The sequence below is a fragment of the Trachemys scripta genome, chromosome 11, assembly GCF_013100865.1.
Source record: "Trachemys scripta elegans isolate TJP31775 chromosome 11, CAS_Tse_1.0, whole genome shotgun sequence".
NCBI classification, from domain to species: domain Eukaryota; kingdom Metazoa; phylum Chordata; order Testudines; family Emydidae; genus Trachemys; species Trachemys scripta.
The window spans coordinates 60,960,042-60,980,891 of NC_048308.1; the positions used below are offsets into that span (position 1 = coordinate 60,960,042).

At 43.4% G+C, this 20,850-nt stretch overlaps 1 protein-coding gene across 1 annotated transcript in view; it reads left to right on the forward strand.

Moving 5' to 3' along the window:
- The first annotated feature begins 3,734 nt into the window (after positions 1-3,734).
- Positions 3,735-20,850, forward strand: part of PIKFYVE (phosphoinositide kinase, FYVE-type zinc finger containing) — a 107,044-nt gene continuing 89,928 nt past the window's right edge. The window contains exons 1-6 of the mRNA XM_034786067.1: positions 3,735-3,857; positions 8,668-8,849; positions 10,540-10,710; positions 15,863-15,981; positions 18,438-18,609; positions 19,311-19,518. Coding sequence (XP_034641958.1) covers positions 8,678-8,849; positions 10,540-10,710; positions 15,863-15,981; positions 18,438-18,609; positions 19,311-19,518 — 842 coding nt within the window. The 5' untranslated portion in view covers positions 3,735-3,857; positions 8,668-8,677. The remainder of the gene's footprint in view (positions 3,858-8,667; positions 8,850-10,539; positions 10,711-15,862; positions 15,982-18,437; positions 18,610-19,310; positions 19,519-20,850) is intronic.

The following is a 20,850-nucleotide window of genomic DNA, read 5'->3' on the forward strand; positions in this document are numbered from 1 at the left end:
CATTGCCCCCCCCTTCCTCCGCTGGGAGGAAGCAGGGAGAAATCTGGGTGCTCCCCGCCCCCAATGCAGCACTCCCCTGCCAGCCGGGAGCAGTTTCTGACTCCACATGGGTAATGCGCACCTCTGCACTGCCACACGGCACCCCCTTGACTATGGTGCCCCTGGGCAGTCGCCTTGGTGGCCCACCCCTAAGACCGCCCTGGGGAGGAGGAAGGAGAAGGGAAGGGAGGTAGAGGAGAGGTGGGAGCAGGAGGAAGGGGGAGGTAGCGGTGAGAAGAAGGGAGGCCAAGGCAGGCAGATGCTCCCATATAGGTTATACATTAACTCAGGTGAGGCTGAGGCTCACCTGAGTATCCCGGTGGGATACCAGCCAAGTCCCTCAACACCCCTGCCCCCATCAGACCTTAGCCCTGTGGGCCTGTGTCAGGCTGTAGGGCAGGGGGAGTCAATTATTTTTTGATAAGGTCCAAATTTCTTGGCCGAGGTATAGTCAAGGTCCAGACTCCAGAGAAAAGAAAACAAATCATAATGATAAGTAAATAAAAAGATGTTGGGGTTCATTCAAAAGCATCTGTTGGTCTGGATTTGGCCCATGGTCTGCCTACTGACTATCCCTGCTGTAGGGGATATCAGACCCCAACATCAGCTTCTAGCCCTGCCTTTCACGGCTCTGCCCACAACCCAGCTTTCATTCCTTCTTATCCCCCCTCTCACTCACTTTTCTCTGCTGGGGCCTCCTGTCAACCTGCTCCCTTTGGGCCAGAATCATCTCTGTACAGAACTTGGCACAGGGGTTGAGAGAAGGTGAATTGTTTCCCCCATGACTTGGGGCTGCTGGGGGTTGGGCCAGTGCCTGGTGCAGGTTAGGATAGCCCTGAAGGCTGCCCTAACTCATGCCACCACCGTCTTGGGCTCTGCATTAGCTGGGGAATCACTGGGCTGTAGGAATGTGTTGGCTGTGCCAACTCCCACCCCGGTTTGCCCCAACACAGACCCTATGGCAATAGCTCTTTCAAGGAGAGAGGCAGAGTCAGTGTGAATCTGCCAGGGAAGTCTCTATGCCAGGGGCATTCCCCAGAAAGGCATTGGTGTAATGTGGCTACAGAACACTGTTGAATGGGCATTTTCCAGCCTTATTCTACTTGCATCTTTGGGCTGTCCTCTACAATTGAATCAGTCTTTCACTTGTGCATCGAACAGAGAATTAGTGTTGGTAAAATCCTTTGAGAATGTCAGACAAAAGATGCTATAGTGCAAGATATTAAGAAAATAATATTTGATAAAAAAATTATACTTTTCTCCTCAAAAAGTAAAGCCCTGCACCTGCACCCATGATCTATTGAGTTCAAAGAGACTTCTGGTGCTTAAAGTTAAGTGCAGTAGCGGTCTTCTTTGGTTGAAAGAACACACACACAATTGGTCAATTCAGTCCTCAGTTTAAGAGTATTCATGGATTCCTCGTTCATGCTGACTTCTCACATGAGTGTCTCTTTCTATCTCTGGTCGGCTAGGAGGCTCCATCCCATGCTGGAGAATGATGATCTGGCCTCACTCATTCACACTTTAATCATTTCTCAGTTGGATTACAGCAATGCAGCGTACCTGAGCACAAAGCCTCAGCACATAGGAAACTCCAACTGGTACAGAAAGTTTGCAGCAAGTCTCCTCAGCCATACAGGCTACCGTGAACACATAGGCCCTGTCCTCCACTCTCTATGCTGGCTTCCCATAGAATATTGAGAATCCAGTTCAAGGTTTTGGTGTTTATTTTCAAGGTACTCCGGGCCTGGGCCCAGGATATCTAAAAGAGTGCCTAAAGCTCCGGGACGAAGACTGTGATTGAGAACTTCACTTCTCTGGCACAGGGGAATGCTCTACAAAACCAGCAACACTTGTCTGTGCAGGAGACAGTGTTTTCTCTGCGGGGTGGCCTGAGGCTGTGGAATGAACTCCCTCAGGAACCTCACAAACCTCACCACTCCCCAGTGCAAGGTGCATTTCTTTGACCTTCTCTAACATAAATGTATACTAAACCCTCCCCCCAACCAAACAAAAACCACAACTACTACCACTAACAAGAATACCTTACCAAGACAACTAGCTGTACAAAATTCTCCTGGGACGTGGAGGAGAGAATAAATATGTGACAGATGTTAGTCATGTCATTTAAAGGAAAAGTGCTACAACTGGAAGGTGCTCAAATGCTACAATGGTCATCACAGTATAAGAACCTCTATGGAATAGAAGAGAAAAAGTGTTTGCAGGAAAAGGATCTTAATTTGCAGGAATTTATTTATTTTATAAATGGAGATATCCTATCTCCTAGAACTAGAAGGGATCTTGAAAGGTCATTGAGTCCAGCCCCCTGCCTTCACTAGCAGGACCAAGTACTGATTTTGTCCCAGATCCCTAAGTAGCCCCCTCAAGGATTGAACTCACAACCCTGGGTTTAGGAGGCCAATAAACCACTGAGCTATCCCTCCCCCCTATTTAAACAAACACCATTGTCCCCCATACTCCCAAAAAGAGAAAAAAGAAAGCATTCCAGTGCTGTTCAGCTTATGGTGTTTACACATTCTGTTGGCTTTGTCAGTGGAGGTTATATGTCTGAAGAGAACTGATTCCTCTTGTTTAATTTAGGGGTTGTGCGTCTTGCACAGTGTATAGTCATTTACACCTGTCCAAAGTAGATGAGGGGGGAATTGAGATTTGGTTGCATTTTGGCGCCCACTATGTACAGGTGTCAATAACTGTGCAAGACAGCAGACTGTCAGGTCCTGCATATGCTAGGGGTGGGATTTTGAAACAATGTCCAGTGTTGGCTCAACTGTGCTCTCATTGGAAACCATCGGAGTGTCAATGTTGAATATAATGAGAGCGGAGTTATGCCGAGGCTAAGCCCCTTTGAAAATCCCATCCTCTGACTATGCTGGAAATATTAATCAAACATTTCATTGACATTTTGACTAGAAAAAGATGAATTCTTTGCAATAATTTCATGGTTCTCCTTCCCCTCTCAGTTTTCAAACCAGGTGTAAAAGTGAATGGGGTTTTGGAGCATAGATGGAATCTAAATTGCAAGGATTTGAAACCCCCCCCCCCTGCACTTAATTCTCTCCCCCCATCCCCCGCCCCATGCTAGGTTACTACACTTGGCTAAAAAGTTTGTAAATGCATGTGGGTGTTTGCTTAATAAAATCTGCCTGGTGAAGTTCACAATACATTTAGAGAGCTATAGACATGGACCCATGCATGGACCCTTATGTTTTGAATCCTATATAAAAGCTGTGTCAATCATGTGTCAGTGCTGGTGTAAGAGGAAACACTGCAGGCTGGAGGGCTCAGCTCGATCCCTCGTAACCTTCCATGGCCCAAATGCAGGACCCACAAAGACCCAACAGGAGGCACCCCCAACGTTTACTCGTGCAGGAAAATTAAAATGCAGTGGGGTTCATTGCTCTATGTGACCAGCCCTCTGCTCACCTCCGCTCCATTATGCTTCCACCTGGTGCCAACGATCTGCAGCAACCCAAGTGCGGGGGGACCTATGAATGTGCGTGCAAGGACAAGGCAGGTCTACTGGGGCCAACACGAGCGAGGGACTTTTGTCAGCCTCCGGCTCTGATGCTGCAAGCTGGGCTGAACCCGGGTGGATTGCTCTGCGGCTCGATTGCTGCGGGCTCCGTGCTCGTTGCCCTCGGCTGTCGATTGGTTTGGGCTCGGGAGGCCGGTTGCTAGGAGGGGCGGCCCGGGAGACAGGAAGCGGATAGAGGGTTCATGGTGAAGACTCAAGAGGCGCCCCGGCCGGTATGAGAGGTGCTCCCCCCGCGGCGGCGGTCTGAGGCAGCAGGGAGAAGGTACGGGGTAGGCGGGGGGGCCTAGGGAGTGCCGGCCTCTGGTCTGGGGGGGGAGTGGTAGGGAGGGCCGGGTCTGGGCGGGGGCGCTGCCCCCCTCCCCCCGGGAGTGCCNGTGGTAGGGAGGGCCGGGTCTGGGCGGGGGCGCTGCCCCCCTCCCCCCCGGGAGTGCCGGCTCCGGGTCTGGCTGGTGCTGTCGTGTCTTACGTCCTGTCCGCAATGAAAGCGCCTCCCTTGTGATCAAAGCCGTGATGGTGCCTTAGTGGCCCGTAATCCCCCCGGGAGCTAGGGGAAGTTGATGCTTTTAAAGCTAGCGCCCCTCCCCCCCCGACACACTCCTAGACTCCTGTGCAAGGACACGTCGTGCAGGGCACCTGCTGGCATTGTGAGGGAAGATGGGCTGAGAGGCGCGTTCTGTTACCTCTGGAGTCCGAGTATCTCCCCGGCTTCTCTTCCTTTCCCCCCAGCGATGCACATGAGTATGTTTTGACTTTTTTGTGCCCCTGTATTAAGCTTGAGGCTGAAGGGGACCCCTCTGCTTACAAGGAAACTCAGAGACCAAGAAGAGGTGTGTGTAGCTCCTAAGCTTGTCTCTTTTACCAATAAAAGTTAGAATCATAGACTATCAGGATTGGAAGGGACCTCGGGAGGTCATCTAGTCCAACCGCTTGCTCAAAGCAGGACCAATCCCCAACTAAATCATCCCAGCCAGGGCTTTGTCAAACCAGGCCTTAAAAACCTCTAAGGAAGGAGATTCCACCACCTCCCTAGGTAACCCATTCCAGTGCTTCACCACCCTTCTAGTGAAAAAGTTTTTCCTAATATCCAACCTAAATCTCCCCCACTGCAACTTGAGACCATTACTTCTTGTTCTGTCATCTGCCACCACTGAGAACCGTCTAGATCAGGGGTAGGCAACCTTTCAGAAGTGGTGTGCCGAGTCTTCATTTATTCACTTTAATTTAAGGTTTTGCATGCCGGTAATATGTTTTAATGTTTTTTAGAAGGTTTCTCTCTATAAGTCTATATATTATATAACTAAACTATTGTATGTAAAGTAAACAAGGTTTCCAAAATGTTTAAGAAGCTTCATTTAAAATTAAATTAAAATGCTGATCTTACACCGCCAGCCTGCTCAGCTCGCTGCCAACCTGGGGTTCTGTTCACCTAGGCCGGCAGCGGGCTGAGCAGGGCCTGTGGCTGGGACGCTGGCTGGCAGCTGGGACCCCAGACCTGTGGGGGTTCAGGGTCATGGCAGAAGGCTGTGTGTGTGTGGGGGGGAGTTTGGGGATCAGGGCAGAGGGATGGGGGCTGTCGGGGTGCAGGGCAGAAGGCTGGGTGTGTGGGGGGTCAGGGCAGAGGGCAGTGGGAGTATGGGGGGTTCGGGGGTCCAGGCAGAGGGCTGGGGTGTGTGGGGGTGCAGGGCAGAAGGCTGGGGGGGAGTTCAGGGGTGCAGGGCAGAAGGCTGGGGGGGAGTTCAGGGGTGCAGGGCAGAGGGCAGTGGGGTTGTGGGGAGGTTCAGGGGTCAGGGCAGAGGGCAGTGGGGTTGTGGGGAGGTTCAGGGGTCAGGGCAGAGGGCTGGGGGGGTTCAGGGGTCAGGGCAGAGGGCTGGGGTGCTCCCAGCCCCCTGCCCTGAGCGGTTCATGGCAGGGGGCTGGAAGGGAAATGCTCTGTTCCACTCCTTTCCCCAAGGCCCCGACCCTATCTCTTCTCTGCTTCCTCTACAGAGCAGGGAGCACGCTGCCACTCCTCCCCCTCCCCCTTGAAGGGCCATCAGCTGATCAGCGGCAGGGACAGGGAGGAGGAGGGGCAGGAAAGCACCACACTGGGGGAAGAATTGGGGGAGGAGGGAAGCTTGGCTGCAGCAGGACCAAGCTTCTACCTCCTGCCCCCGCAGGGGAGAGCAGTGCGCAGTGGGGCTGGGGGCCGGGACCGCGGCAGGCAGCAGCGTGCCACTCAAAATCGGCTTGCGTGCCGTAGGTTGCCGACCCCTGGTCCAGATCCATCCTCTGTGGAACCCCCTTTCAGGTAGTTGAAAGCAGCTATCAAATCCCCCCTCATTCTTCTCTTCTGCAAACTAAACAATCCCAGTTCCCTCAGCCTCTCCTCATAAGTTGGGCCAATAAAAAAATATTACCTCACTCCCACCTTGTCTCTCAAAAAATATGCCTTTTATGCAAACTGCATCTCACAATGCTCTCTAAAACCAAGTGATGTAAATACAGCAGTGACTCCTGGCAGCAAGAGCTGAATTATGTGCTATATAAAACAGAGGAAGGGGAAAATGTTTACCTTCCTCTGACAAGGTTGTGATGGCAACTGAGAGGCTTCCAGGATATTCAAAGGTGATATTCTATAACTAATCTTCAAGTGTTTGATGCAGTTTTAAGACTATTAAAATTAAGATTACTTCGCCTTTAAACCTGGAATACATGTAATGGATTACAAGTAATACAGAATAGCAAGAAAGCAATTGGTTAAGTGCATGTATTGACCTGTTACACCATGATGTCTCTGAGCTGTTATAACCAATCATTTGGTATTCTGTTTGATCTGTATTATAGACCAGGAGTCGGCAACCTTTCAGAAGTGGCATGCCAAGTCTTCATTTATTCACTCTAATTTAAGGTTTCGTGTGCCAGTAATACATTGTAACATTTTTAGAAGGTCTCTTTCTATAAGTCTATAATATATAACTAAACTGTTGTTGTATGTAAAGTAAATAAGGTTTTTAAAATGTTTAAGAAGCTTCATTTAAAATTAAATTAAAATGCAGAGCCACCGGGACCGGTGGCCAGGACCAGTGTGAGTGCCACTGAAAATCAGCTTGCGTGCCACCTTTGGCACGCGTGCCATAGGTTGCCTACCCCTGTTCTAGACAGTCACAATATTTACATGTCCATGCATTTTAAAAATGCATGAAGACATAGGTAAGTCAGCCACTGTACTGCCTTAACACTGCATTTGTTATAGATAAGGCATATGGACAAAATTTGACCATAGCTAAAGTCACTTTAGATTATCTTCCTGGTTCCACAGGGGGAGAGGCATGATCTGTTTTTTCTTTCTAGTCTGTTGATTGGTATCATGTGCCTCTTGGCTGTTTAGTTTCTGCACCAAGTACAAGTGAGCAACTATTTCCATCTGTTTCTTGAGGGTGTGTGGGAAGCAGAGAAGAATGTCTGATGGAATCCTTGACCTAGGAGAAGTGGAGTATTGTCCAGGAAGGGTGAATACATTTGCTTACCAATCACTTCTGAAATGAAATCTAAGAGCTTTATTATCATCTAATTTAACAGTAAATATCCTTTTTCTTCCCCAGCCCATTCAATTAGGCACAGAATCCAGCCATTGTTCTTATGGAGTAAAATATTTCTCCTGACAGATTTTGTATTGCCTAGTTCTGAAGATAAATGACATGGGTCCACTTACCTTGCCTAATTAAAACATCCAGGTGATGAGACAGGACTGACTTTTTTTTTTTTAAGGCCTCTGATGGCTTTATTCTGATAGTTTTGTTAGCATTAGATATAATGCTATGTGTTTTGTCTTGTATTGCAGTATAAGGAAGGAGAGAAAAGTGTGTATATTTGAGATGAGGGTAAGGTTACTCCACTATAGAGATAGCAGTTGTTGAGCTGGCTAACTCTCCAGATACACTTTTGATAGAAACCATCACATGAAGAGCTTAAATAAGTGATTGTTAATGGAGGAATCATTACCTGCCTATCTAATTTGCTGTCGCATGCAGTACCAGAGAGAAAAGGGTTGAATTAGCCACTAAAAGTAATCCTCTTGAAAATGCTGTTTAAATTTGGAGAGACTGGCCCAGATCCCTCACAGGTATTTAGGCACCTAACTCCAGTTGACTTTAATGGAAGTTTAAAGGAGCCTAGATACTTTTGAGGATGTGGCCCTCTGTGCCTGTATTGTGGCAGAGTTCCATGAGGCTTCTGTGATGCAAAACTACTAGAACAGTAGAGGAGGTGTTACAGGCTAGGATTGAGGTACCTCAGACATACCTAAGGGCATTGGCAGTTTTCTTGTAAAACTAGGAAATTATTACCCACTCCCATCAAAAGAGAAGAGAGAAAACAATCCTAGAATAGCAAAAGAAATCTAAGTGTGAAACCAAGCTTGGGGATCCCCCCACTTCCTGCAGTAAGGGCTAATCTTACCACACGAACTAGCAAGAAAAAGCAAACCAAGAACTTGCTTGATTTCTTGCAGAGACCTTTGCATATGTATGTTCCTTATTTTCAGACAGAGCTGACAAATAAAAAAAGTTCTGAAAGAGTTGCGTATGATCTCGTGTCCTACAGCTTTGGCCACTGCTCTAACTAGTCACGCTCCGATGAACATCAGTCTTTACACTGCCTTTTTTTCCCTGCACAGCAAGATATCTTACTCATTGAACAGTAACTGGATTTTCCAGTTCTCCTTTTATTTAGCATTAGAAGTTCTATCTCCTTAGAGTTCTAAGCCGCCCATAAAACAATTTGTGATCCTAATTTCTATTTCCTTATTGGTGCCTGACCTGTGTAGTTCTTGAATTCAACTGTTACTTCTAGTTCTTCCTCCTAAGAATATGAAGTCAAAACACAGTCTCTCTGCAACGATTCATAACTTCCTCTTGACAGGTAAAAAAGCCATTCTCTGTGGACCAAGAACCAAGATGTGTAATCAGAACAGTGCAGAGCCCACTTTTGGTATCCAGTTTCACAGGTCTTCCAGCTGGCTGGATGTTGCTTTTGCTTGATCACATTCAGGTTTGTAAAACGTGTGTATATAATACACTTAAATTCTTTTCCAGAACACATGAGATGGCCACAGATGACAGACAATCTCCAACACTGGACTCTGTCAGTGATCTGCCCCGCTCTCCTAGCAGTCCCTCTCATCTCACTCATTTCAAACCATTGACTCCTGATCAAGATGAGCCTCCTTTTAAATCTGCCTACAGCTCCTTTGTAAATCTCTTTCGTTTTGGCAAAGGTAAACACTCATTATGAAGCAATTAATTGTGCCTAAATGTCCTACTTCCATGTTAATGCATAACTAGTATTTCAAACTATGATACTTCATGAGATGAGGGCATGGTTTCAGACTGCCAGATAGCTAAATGAATGATAACTCTCCTATGAGAGTTTTACTTTCTTTAGTAGAATATATGAGCTAGATTCATTTTCTGGCAAGGTGGTAGAACCTTGGTCATAGGATTAAGTCTGCCAGGAGTGGAAAATGTAGAAGTGTGCGTTGCTTGCAATCTCTGATCTACCTAGATTGAGAGCTGGCAGCAGCCAGCGATGGGTGGGGACTAGCTGGTGGGAGAGATGCATTAATAAGCCTCTTTCAGTAAGGCTTCTGTGGATCCCTAGTAGGAATGTAAAGATCACCCCCCTATAAGAAATTCCCAGGGATGGAAGCAGCCTACCACTGCCTGCCCTCATTAGTGAGATGAGCATTTCTGGTGCAAATTCTATCCCTGGCCCTGCTTTTCTCTACTCCACATCCCCAGTGAATCTGGCACCATGTCTATGGTCTCTAAATGGTGAAGTTTCAATAATGCACATAGGGGAACTGCTTCTTGAAGTGCATTTCTAAAGGCTAATGTGATCCTGCAATGCATAAACAGAGAATCTCAGGTAAGAGTAGGGAGGTTATTTTACCTCTCTATTTGGCACTGGCGTGGCCGCTGCTGGAATATTGTGTCAAGTTCTGGTATTTACCGTTCAAGAAGGATGTTGATAAATTGTAGAGCGTTCAGAGGAGAGCCACAAGAATGAGTAAAGGATTAGAAAAACACGCCTTAGAGTGATAGACTTAAGGATCTCAATCTATTTAGCTTACCAAAGAGAAGAGTAAGGGGTGCCTTGATTATGGTCTATAAGTACTTAAGTGGGGAGCAAATATGTAATAATAGACTCTTCAGTCTAGTAGAGAGCGGTCTAACTTGATCCAATCATCTAACATCTAACATAGTTAGATGTTGAAACTAGGTGGTTTTTTGGGGGCAAAAACAAGCTTGTACAAAACTTTGGGCTAAACTTGACATGCCAGTGTGAACTTTAACACTAAATTGAGCAGGTTAATTTGAGTTGTATAAGATAAGTATGGCCAGGATCACAAAATGGTTAAAGGGTGGAAATTCTGCTGAACTAACTAAATAAGACACAATGTGAGTGTGTTACTCAAACCAGCAAGATCAGCTTAGCTATACTCAAGCTTCTATTTGAAGAAGGTGACTTATTAATAAGAGGCTCTATTCATATTGTTAAATCTGTTGCCACTGTACTAGAAAAACTGGCTTTCAAATCAATCCAAAAGATCTATCTTCCAAAAGGCAGGCTGGTAGCAAGAACTATTCATACGTGATTATTATGTAGAAGAATTACACTTGTTATAATTTGTCTTTGCAATTCTTTCTTCATGAAGAGAATACTTATGAAATGAGAGAGTGTAGAACCTGGTTTGGTTCCTGCCCTGAAGAGCTTCCTAGTTCTGTGTTTGTACAATGGGATAATACAATGGGAGCCTTGATTCCTGTCGAGTCCCCTAGGCACTACCATATTACAAATAATTCAAATGAACAATCTATAAAGCTTCTTTAGCTTTAAACTTGCTTGTGGTGCTAGGTTTCTATTTCCCTTTTGAAGTGTTGGTTTCTTGCTGTTCTTAAACTTAGATGATGGTAGACTTTCATCTCCTGCAGAGAGTGGCCAGGGTGAGCAGCAGGCACTGAGTGGGACTTGGTCCAGTCCTCAGCATACCTCAAGGGCCCAGTCTCTGAGGTCCCCTGTTCCATACAAAAAGCAGCTTACTGGGGAGCTACAACGCAGAGCTTCTGCAACTTTAGGTAATGTGTGCCTAATTTTAATGTTGTTTGCTGTATTTTCCATGGGTGCTGTCTACTCGTGGGAGGGAGGTGCTTCCACTTTTCAGGTGGGGAAACTAAGGTAAAGAGCGTTTCAGTCACTTTCCCAAGGCAAGAACAGGGATTAAAACTTGGGAAATTCCTGGCTCTGCTTGCCAATTAGACTACATAACCTTCTGTTTAAACTGCAACTTCTCCTCATGAGCATGTCTGCTCTTCTCTCAAGACACCGTAGTAACTTGAGCAGAACAGCTTTTTATAATCACTCTTGACAAAATGTTATCTTGCTCAAGTAAGGCTAGCAGAAATTCCTAGGTCAAAAATGTTGAGTCGTCTCTACATAGCCTGGATGGCATTTTTGGATAAAAGTTTAAGTGCCTAATTATTCTGCCGAAATCTAAGAATACAGAACTAACACCTCAAAATGAATTGTAGGGCTCAGTCCTAACAAGACTAAACACGGTCCCTCTAGTTTCAGACTACCCGTAACATTCACTTGTTGCATCTTTGAGGAGGAGATGCAATGGGCACTTGCAGAAAATGCTTTAAGTGCCTGATTTAGTGACGCTACGCATACGCCGTACTGAATCGCTTCTAGCCAGCGATCTGGAATGAGTTTAACGCTACTGGAATCTGCCATTGTGTAACTGCTGAGCCAGTACCTTGATGGTAGCCCTCCAAAGAACAGAGGTGCTGCAGCAAGTGGTGGTGGTGATTCATGATGTGGCATTGGCAATCCTTCTGATTCCTACTAAAGTAACGCCTCAGCATGGAGCTAGAGTATTGTACTGTCAGGAATGCTCTCACATGGGACATCGAACCAGGTCTTGACAGCTTGTGGCTATTAAGATTCCCTGGTACGCTCCAGAAGAGTAGAGGTGTCTAATCCTGGCATTCTGGCAAAATTCCAATGTTGGTAGCCACCATTTTATCTAGCTTAGTCCCGCATGATGTTCCAGTTGGATATATTCATTGTCATTCTCTTTGCTTTGTTGCTTGTGCTATTTAACTGCTCTTATGTTTTGGGGTAGGTGGAGTAACTGCTGTTTTTGAGACAACTTCAGATACTGTCAGGCATCCAACCTATCCAATAGGCTAAACGCGTTGTGTGTGAGAGAGGAGGAGGAGGAGGAAGCCTTGGGTTTTGGCTTCTGTTGGAAGTAAGCTGCCACAAAATAGATTCTTAGTCTCATTGAGGTCGACTTACTACTGCATTACTCCAGTTTAATTCCAGGTAACTCAATGCATTTCAATGGACTTACACTGGAACAAGACTAGAGTAACCAAGATGTGAATCAGGCCCATTATATCTAAGTGCAAATCTGCACAAGCACTTTCTGTGGGGCAAGCTGGGATGTAACTTTGCCTTGCACTTGCCTGTGGCGCACTAGCTCTCTCTGTGTGTGTGTGTGTGTGTGTGTGTGTGTGTGTGTACACCGCTGATGTGCCCTAAAAGTTCCCTGAGGTGCACTTATGTAGCTCTTATCAGCAGGGTCCACACAGTTAGTGTGTGGCATGCTGTAGCCTTACACTTACTGTATGACAAGCTAGTGTGTCTAAATAGACAGGCTGAACTTCACACTTCTTCCCAGTGACTTGCTGGTTACCGCTAGAAAGAAGTACATATTCAAATTCTGTTTATAATGCCATCGTGTATTCCAATAAATGGCCTGATATCTTGTTGAATATCTCAAGTCTGGTAAAATGTAACTACAGTGACAAAACATTAACTCTGCAATAAGGGTGTAAATGATCAGGATTTTCTCTTTTGAAAGGATATTGTCAAGTCTCTCCTGCTTTCCCATAGTCTTCTTTTAAAACACAAACAAACAAAAAAACCCTTCAAGTCTCTTCCCCCTTCTCAGGGTCAATTTCCTCCTTTATCATGTGTTTCTGCCTTTCTTAAGGTGCTGACACTAACATGTTTAAGGGAGTCTTGTATTCAGGTTTACACGTGTCTCTGGAACTTATGGCAGGGTTCCTAAAACACTGGGTAGACTCCCCCTTCTTTTGTTTACAAATGTAAGTAAAGTTCTTGGGCAGATGTACAAAGATATTTAGGGGGATGAAAGATGCTGACAGGTGCCTGGTTGGATTTACAAAATCACTTAAATTGCCAAATTTTCGTTATGTCAATGGAAATTAGGTGCCTAACTTGCTTATATGCTCTTCAAATCCAACAAGACACATTTTGGTATCTTTAGCCTCCTAAATGCTTCTGTGGATTTGGCCCCTCACCTTTAGGTGTTATAATTTATCTTTACATTACAACAGGTATTAGTATGAAGTACACTATTTAATCCCTTCAGACAATTAAAGCCTGATGTAAATAAGCAGATAAACTGAGGTGCAAACTTCCGAAGCCCTTACTGAGCTGATGGAAGAGGTAGAAATAGAACCTGTGAGTCCCCATTTCAACCTTCTCTCTGTGCAATTGATAGTCACACAACTCTGGGGATAGTATTTGTTAGCTAACTACAGTTTTAAATCCAGAGAAGGAGCAGAAATTCCTATCTTTAACGTTTTAGCAACAAAATGGTAAGCTGAAAGCAAAGTTCACGCTTGGAATCTGGACTGTTTTCTACTTCTAGTCATACAGTAATGTTAAGGTAAATTTGCCCCAAAATATTAATTACATTTTTACTTAACTGCTATTACATAAATGGAATTGAGAAGAGACAGTCGGATGCCATGCTTTCTGAAGATAGGTTTGCTGGGTGTAGCACAAAGGGATCAGCCGTGAGATTCTGGGTCTGATTCTGTTGTCCTGCCCTTCATGTAACCATTGCACAAATTTAAATGATTACACAAGGTGTGGGACGGGGGGAGGGGAAGGGGCATTAGTATCTCTCATATGGAAGCAATGGACTCAAACTGCTTCAGTTGGAGTTAGAATATACATCTGTGTGCCAAGTTCCATGGTCCAAATTGCACCAAGGCAGCATGACTCAGAGCTAATGTCCTGATTCTTCTATCCACTTTGAGTAGATCTTCATAAGTTGTCCAGTTGAAGTAGCAGCATTTAATATTAATAGCATTTCTAGCTTGTTACTCAAACATGCTCAGTAATGCTATTGTGTTAGATGGCTGTAACAGAGAAAGCAGATAATGGGGAGTAGCAAGGGCATGAACTGGGAGTAAAGGAAAGTAGAGGGCACATGGGAGGAACTGATTGAAAATCATAGAGAGACTAGAAAAGAGACTGCATCCAACTACATTCTGTTCATGTTGTGCACAATGCACTCAGTTCTGCAAAGCCAATAGCAGGAGAGATTCTTGCAGGGGAAGTGAGAATTGACTGATATTAAAATTGGGTCAATGTCTCTTAAATTACTTAACACTGTGTTTCCACTATTGGTGGTACACACACTTGAATGAGCCCTGTATGTGTCCCCATTTATCCTTTTGACCTGTTAGAGTAAAAGTTAGATTTAAAAACTAACTAGTACATAGTTAGCTATGTAAATAGAAATTTTCACTAACCTTCTTGTCCTGTTTTGCAACACACTTACCTAATTTAAACATTCTTATTTCCTGAAACCATTTGTTTAAGAAGAGCTTTGACTGGTACTTGCAGATCAAATGGTATGATAGGCTAGTTCATGTAGAAGTTTTGATACCTCTGATAGAAGAGATAATTTAAGTAACGCTTATGTCACTAGAACACATGCTCATCTGGAAGTTGAAGCATTTACTTTCCAGGCTGTCCTGCTGAATACTGGGAATACTCTGCTGGAGACAGGGAAGAGATCTTAAGATTTAAAGTAGTAAAGATATTTATGCTCATTTGAAATCCTAAATTCACTTAAATCTTGTTAAAATATCAGACTCAAATACTATTGACATACTCCAAAATGACACTCAGTTTGGCCTTTAAATTCCAGGTGGTTAAAGGTATAATAAGATCTAAACACTTGGCATCTTTTTTTAAAAATATTTTGTTCTTGTTGCAGGTCTGTAGTGGCTTTGTGGACAAATCTCTAAATGTTTTCTTGCATCTGGGCTGATAAACACATTTTCTAGGAATGAGGCCATTCAATAGATTCCTAGTAGATATTTTTAGTTAACTATGGTGCTTTAAAGACACAGTTTCTTCTGTCACACCCCCAAAAGTCAGAACCTAATTTTTACTGCACAGCAACAGTTAACTAACGTGCTCTTGCCAGTGCTTTCAGCTTTCCTGCTGACATCAGTGATATGTAAAGCAGTAAACAAAAAGCAGCCATGTCTATTTTCTCTCTACCAGAGGGAACAAAATAAAATGCTTGTCAGATGGCGAGCGAGGAAGCTGGTAAGAAACTTTAAGCTGTTTTGAAAAGCAAACAAACAATGTAGAGAAGTAACCCTCTTTCAAAACTTTTCTATGGAATATTAGGCAGGAAAAAATGCATTATGTAATACCAAGGTGAATCATGTTGTAAACGTTTTGAAGAGACTGACTCTTTATTACACCCTAAATGTCAATGATTTAATTTCATGTTTGTAACCAATTAGTAGTGAAACTAATTGCAACAAACAGAAAAATGTGTGGAAAAGTGGCTTAAACTTAACTATAAACATGGCTATTATAAGCTGGTGAAGTGAAACCTGTGGATGCACTTCTTTGTATCCTTAATGAATCTGACGGTTTCAATGGAGACTCTCAGCTGTGTCCTGGGATTTGAATGAATAGTTATTGCTGTTTGAAATAGTCTTGAATTAAGTCTTTATGTACAGTACAGGACTGAATTCAAGTTTTCTGCTGCAATCTGGTGATTATTAGTGCTTTAGAAGATATTTTAGAATGAGACTTCCATTGTATAAGAATTTGCATTTCTTTTTAGAAAACACTGGATGAGAACTACCACTTGTTTTGAGCAGTGATGCCTATTTAAGTTCTTAGATTCTATGGTATTATACTAGAGGGGACAGATAGGTGGTTACAGAAAAATTCAAGCTACTTTGAATGCAGATTACTACTGACTCTCTCTATCTGACATAAGGCAGCTCTTTTTAAAAAAGTAATGATGCAAATTCTAACTTCCTAAACTACATACCCGGTGAACTCTTCTTTTTCCAACGGCATGTTGCGTTATATGACACACACATTTCTATAGTGCCTTTGATGGTGACGATAAGTTTCTCTCCCCTTCAGACACACGAAGGAAAGTGGAACCTTCTCTCAGTGGCCATGATCCTCGGACAGCTGTTCAGCTCAGAAGTCTCAGCACGGTCTTAAAACGTCTCAAAGAAATCATGGAAGGGAAAAGCCAGGTACTGCATCAAGGGTTTTAATTGAGTTTAGGTCAGTCAAAGCATATAGAAATTAAAATGTTAAAAGGTTCTGTGTTGCTGTGTTCCATGTATTGCCAATGGAAAAGAGCAAAACCTTATGAAGTTCTCTTGGTGTTTTTTGTTTTTTGTTTTTTGTTTTAACTAGCATTCAGTAGAACAGAGTATGAGTAAACTTGCTATATTTGAGTGAGGAATGGGGAGAAATTCAAACTGGTGAAGTCAACTTTTGATATAAATTGCTTGCCATTGTTTGTATTTCCTATTGAATTACTTACTAGATTAGAGTTTCCAGAACTTTCAGAGCAGGATGACCTCTTTCCTCCCTTACTATAATATTTCATGATGTTGCTCCCCAAGATCTAACCATGAGCACATGAAATCTTGTAATTGTAGCAATAGCAGCTAATTCTGAAGTTCTGGAAATCTAACTTTAGTTTCAAACGAAGTACAGCACTTTAAATACACTCAGTTTGATGTGATTGTAATAGGCTGGGAATATTTGCCTGAAACACTCCAGCATATTAGCAGGTTTGGATCCTGCTGGGAAAAAGTTAAATGGGTTCTGCTGACTTAGCTCCACCTCCCTTCATATCCCAGTGGGGTTGGCTATCTGGAGAAAATCTCTGTTGTGAACAGAGCAGACCTAACATGAATAGCCAAGCCTGGTGACAAGGTATGAGCAGGCAGTTGTGTATCTTCATTAACAATAAAACTGGGAAGGGGTGAAACTAGGTGGTTTTTAGCATGTAAGTTGTGTTAGAGCAGATTGGATGCAACCCTTTTGCTGACAAAAGATGTTCCATGTGATGATGATTAACTGGGGAAGTGCAGGCTGAAGTCCTTCGCTTCAACAGACAATTGTGATGCTTTTTTTTTTTTTTTTCTCACCATCATGCAGTAGTTGCCTGATCAGCAAAGGTACTGGGATGGGAATTTTCCAGGTCTTTGCAGAGACAGGAGCTCAGCAGATTTTGGCTGGCTAGAGGTTCTGTGGCAGGATCTTGTCACACAGACTTTGCAGTGGCTCTGTCAGCGTTGTGAATGGAGAAGTTGGATCTACATTTTTATCCCACTATTATCAGGAAAGAATGCCTGCAGCTGGATCTGAGGTTCCTGATGCTGACATAGGAGTTCCTGATCAGTTCCTCAGTTCCTTTGAAGTCTGAAACAAAAATAAAAGGATCAGAGTAATTTCCTCTTGAGTAGACCAATTTTCAAACCTTCTGAGGAATGCTCTTACCCTGTTATGAATGCTCTGGCCAGGGTGGAATGCACATGGACAGAAAAGTTGAGCTCTCTTTTTAAATGACCCAAATATATCAATTTGGTAGACCTAAGCATGCCACCCAAGATAAATTACTGGAGACATCAGCAAGGAGAAGTTGATTATCATTTGGGGAGACTTGTGCTGTTCTTAATCAGAAGAGATAAACTATTGCATTGGCACAAGAGTCTCTGCTTCAGTGAAGAAAGGGGTTTGGGCTCCCCTTCACTAACATGTTATTACAGAGTAGTACATAAAGTCAAGAGTCCACTGTTGATAACTCTGCAGAGTTCAATGCCAGCAGCTTTAGAAGGACCTGATACAGCTTTTCAGGCATTTCCCAAACTCTTGGAAGATGAGGTCATCACAGTCAAGCTCTTGCTGCTATGACCCAATGAAGCCGTGAGATGTTTTATGGGATCCTGGTAGATCCTTGTGTGCAGGCTGCAATTACATGTAATCACCATGGCAACATCTGAACAAACTGCAATAATATTCTGTCTGAATGTGGAGATCTTTAGCTGCTGTGTGAAATGACTCAAACAAGCATTCTCTTATTGTGGGTCCTGGTACAACTCTACTATAGAGCACATTGTCTTTGTCTGAAACACACATCAGACGCTAAGACCTTGCACTAGAGCATGCAGCACCAGAGACACTGATTCAGTCAAAGCTGCTTTTTGGGCACCCTCTGCTGTGTTGCAAATATATTGCAAAGCAGTCTCGTTTGACAAAGACACTTCAGTTTGGTAGTCGCTTCAGGTCCTGTACATTCTGAAACAACATCTTCTGTATATATGTTTACTTTATTACCTCACTAGCTGAGGGTCTGACATGTAGTAGGGATGAGCAGGGGAAGGAAAATAAATCAATTTTTCGTGTGCTAGTTGAAGTCTTACCTACAGATTGCAAGCTTTGATTGTTGAAACATTTTCTTAATGGACCAGCCAGATTGAGAATTTGATCAGGATAATTCAGTTTAGTTCTGTGGCTAAGAACTTGATCAATCATTTTATTTATGACCTTGTGACTCTTTACAGTGCTGCATCAAATCTATGAACTATCCTAATTTTATAAATCTGTCCAGCTTCACTTTTTTTCCCTCACTGCTTGTGTAGCAGCCAGGAGCAGAGAATACTGTCTCACTTCTCTAATATGACTTACTTTGTAGGATAGTGATTTAAAGCAGTACTGGATGCCAGACAGCCAGTGTAAAGAATGTTATGACTGTAGTGAGAAATTCACCACCTTCCGACGCAGACACCACTGTCGGCTGTGTGGGCAGATCTTCTGTAGCCGATGCTGCAACCAGGAAATCCCTGGAAAATTTATGGGTTACACAGGTATGCTCTTTTATTTGTTCCTGGTGCATTTATGTATTAAAAATAGATTGTTTTTCAGATATCTAATGCACTCAGAATACTGGTCACTAAAGAATTAAGGGGCCCAAATAGTTTTGATTTCCAATGAGCCTAGGGCTTATAAATCACTGAGGTGCTTTGGAACACTTTATTAGATAAGAAAAGGGTGAATCGTCTTAAAAGGACGAAGAAACAAAGAAAACTGGCCATTGTCTAACAGACATGTCAAACATGACAAAGTATGTTTACAAATAAAACTTGCTTTCTTAAAATGGCTGAATATGCGTTCAATCAATTCCACAAATTCATTTTACTTACAAAATTTTCAATATTAAACTCTAAGCTCTGAAGTCTAGAAACAATTGAGAGACCGCTTGTTCCCAACTGGTTTGTAATTCTTCACTTGCTACTACCACTCCATAATTTTGGTAGCATGTAAGCTTCTTTGGGGTGGTAACCAGCTCTACATGAAACAGATATACATGCTTAACTTTTGAACTTGGAGAATTTCCTTGTGTGGTTAGGATTTTTTTTTTCCCTTCAAATGAGCCCCAGAAACTCAAGTTAGTGCAGAAGTCCTGAAACAGGGAACCCCTGTTTTAACAGATTTTTACGGGACTCTCCTAAGCAGGGCACTTCTCCTATACACTGGCTTACACGCCTCCTGCTTCCTTTTTCTACAGGGGATCTCCGAGCTTGCACTTACTGCCGCAAAATCGCTTTAAGCTATGCGCATTCCACAGACAGTAACTCCATTGGAGAAGACTTAAATGCTCTATCTGATTCTACCTGTTGTGTATCTGTACTGGAACCTGGGGAGCCACGTACTCCTGTTGGGAGTAGGAAAGCTAGCCGAAATATCTTTTTAGAGGAGGATCTTACTTGGCAAAGGTATGAAATGGTTTCATATTACTTTGGTTAGGGGTCACAATCTCAGCCACGCTGCCAGATTGTCATCTGTTTTTAGGTGAAGAAGTTGGACCACTACAAGATATTACCTCACCTATGTAGGCTCAGGCTGTTAGTTTGCCTCTGATAATTTAGGCTTATCTTCTATAAAAGACCTGAACCCTGCGCTTGGTTCTAACTTTCTCCTTCAATGGAGAGAAGAGATGTGGCCAGTAATTCCTCTGGGAATTGCCCAATCTTAGTGAGGCTGTTGGCATTTGGAATAATAAACCCTTTACAACTAGACTGGAGCTGGAAGCTGGTAATGTGAATAGGAGCATTCACTGTAACCGTGTAGGCTTGCGGCTTCATAGAGATGGAAGGCATTTCTGTTTTTGTTCAGCCACTGGTGAATCAGGCTTCAGTTCAATAAAGTGTTAGCTTGCTGACTGTCATAATTAGGAATGGTAGACTCAAAAAATGCTCTCTGGGCCAATACTGATGAAATTAGCAGACAGTAACCGTCTGCAGAAAGAGTCAAACGCCTGGTATGAGGCTGCAGGGACAACTTGAGGGGTTCTTTTATCTCTGTCAAAAGAGCCAAAGCTCTCTCTAGTGGTTTTAGATAGAAAATTACTAAGAGGAAAGAGAAACAGTCTTGTCTTGTACAGCACTTAAGCCACAACATGATGTTTACTCTCACTGATCTTGATTAGTGTGAGAAGAACCCAAATATGTTCCAGGACTGCAGGGTTAGGATAAAATTATATTAAAAGAGGACTCCAATCATGCTTGTTTTGTAACCAGAAGAGTACTAGAAGTGGCAATATGTAACTTCTCTAGGGGCAAGAGTTGGATTTTTTTTCTATGTATGCTAGTGGTTAATGCTCTACTGGCAATAAAAGAGAGCTCAGAAAACGTCTGTCTTCAGAGAATACTGATTTCCACTTCAACTTCCTTTCAGTGCGTGCTAGCAACTAGAATGAAAGTACTCTGTATAAGCTGTCTTTAGGTCTAAATAAAGATCTAGTGTTGAAGAGATTCTGCCAAGGTGAATGATTCTTCATCTTGGATCGTTTCTTAAATGTTAAGACAGTCTTTAAATAATACTCGATGTAGGCAGTTTGCTAACCATCTCTAACCTTGTATCTGGGGACTCTATACTTAGCAAAGGAATTTAGTTATACAGTGTAGGCCTCAGCATTTTATTAAAAACAAACTATATTTTTAATAAAATGCTGAGGCCTACACTGTATAACTAAATTCCTTTGCTAAGTATAGAGTCCCCAGATACAAGGTTAGAGATGGTTAGCAAACTGCCTACATCGAGTATTA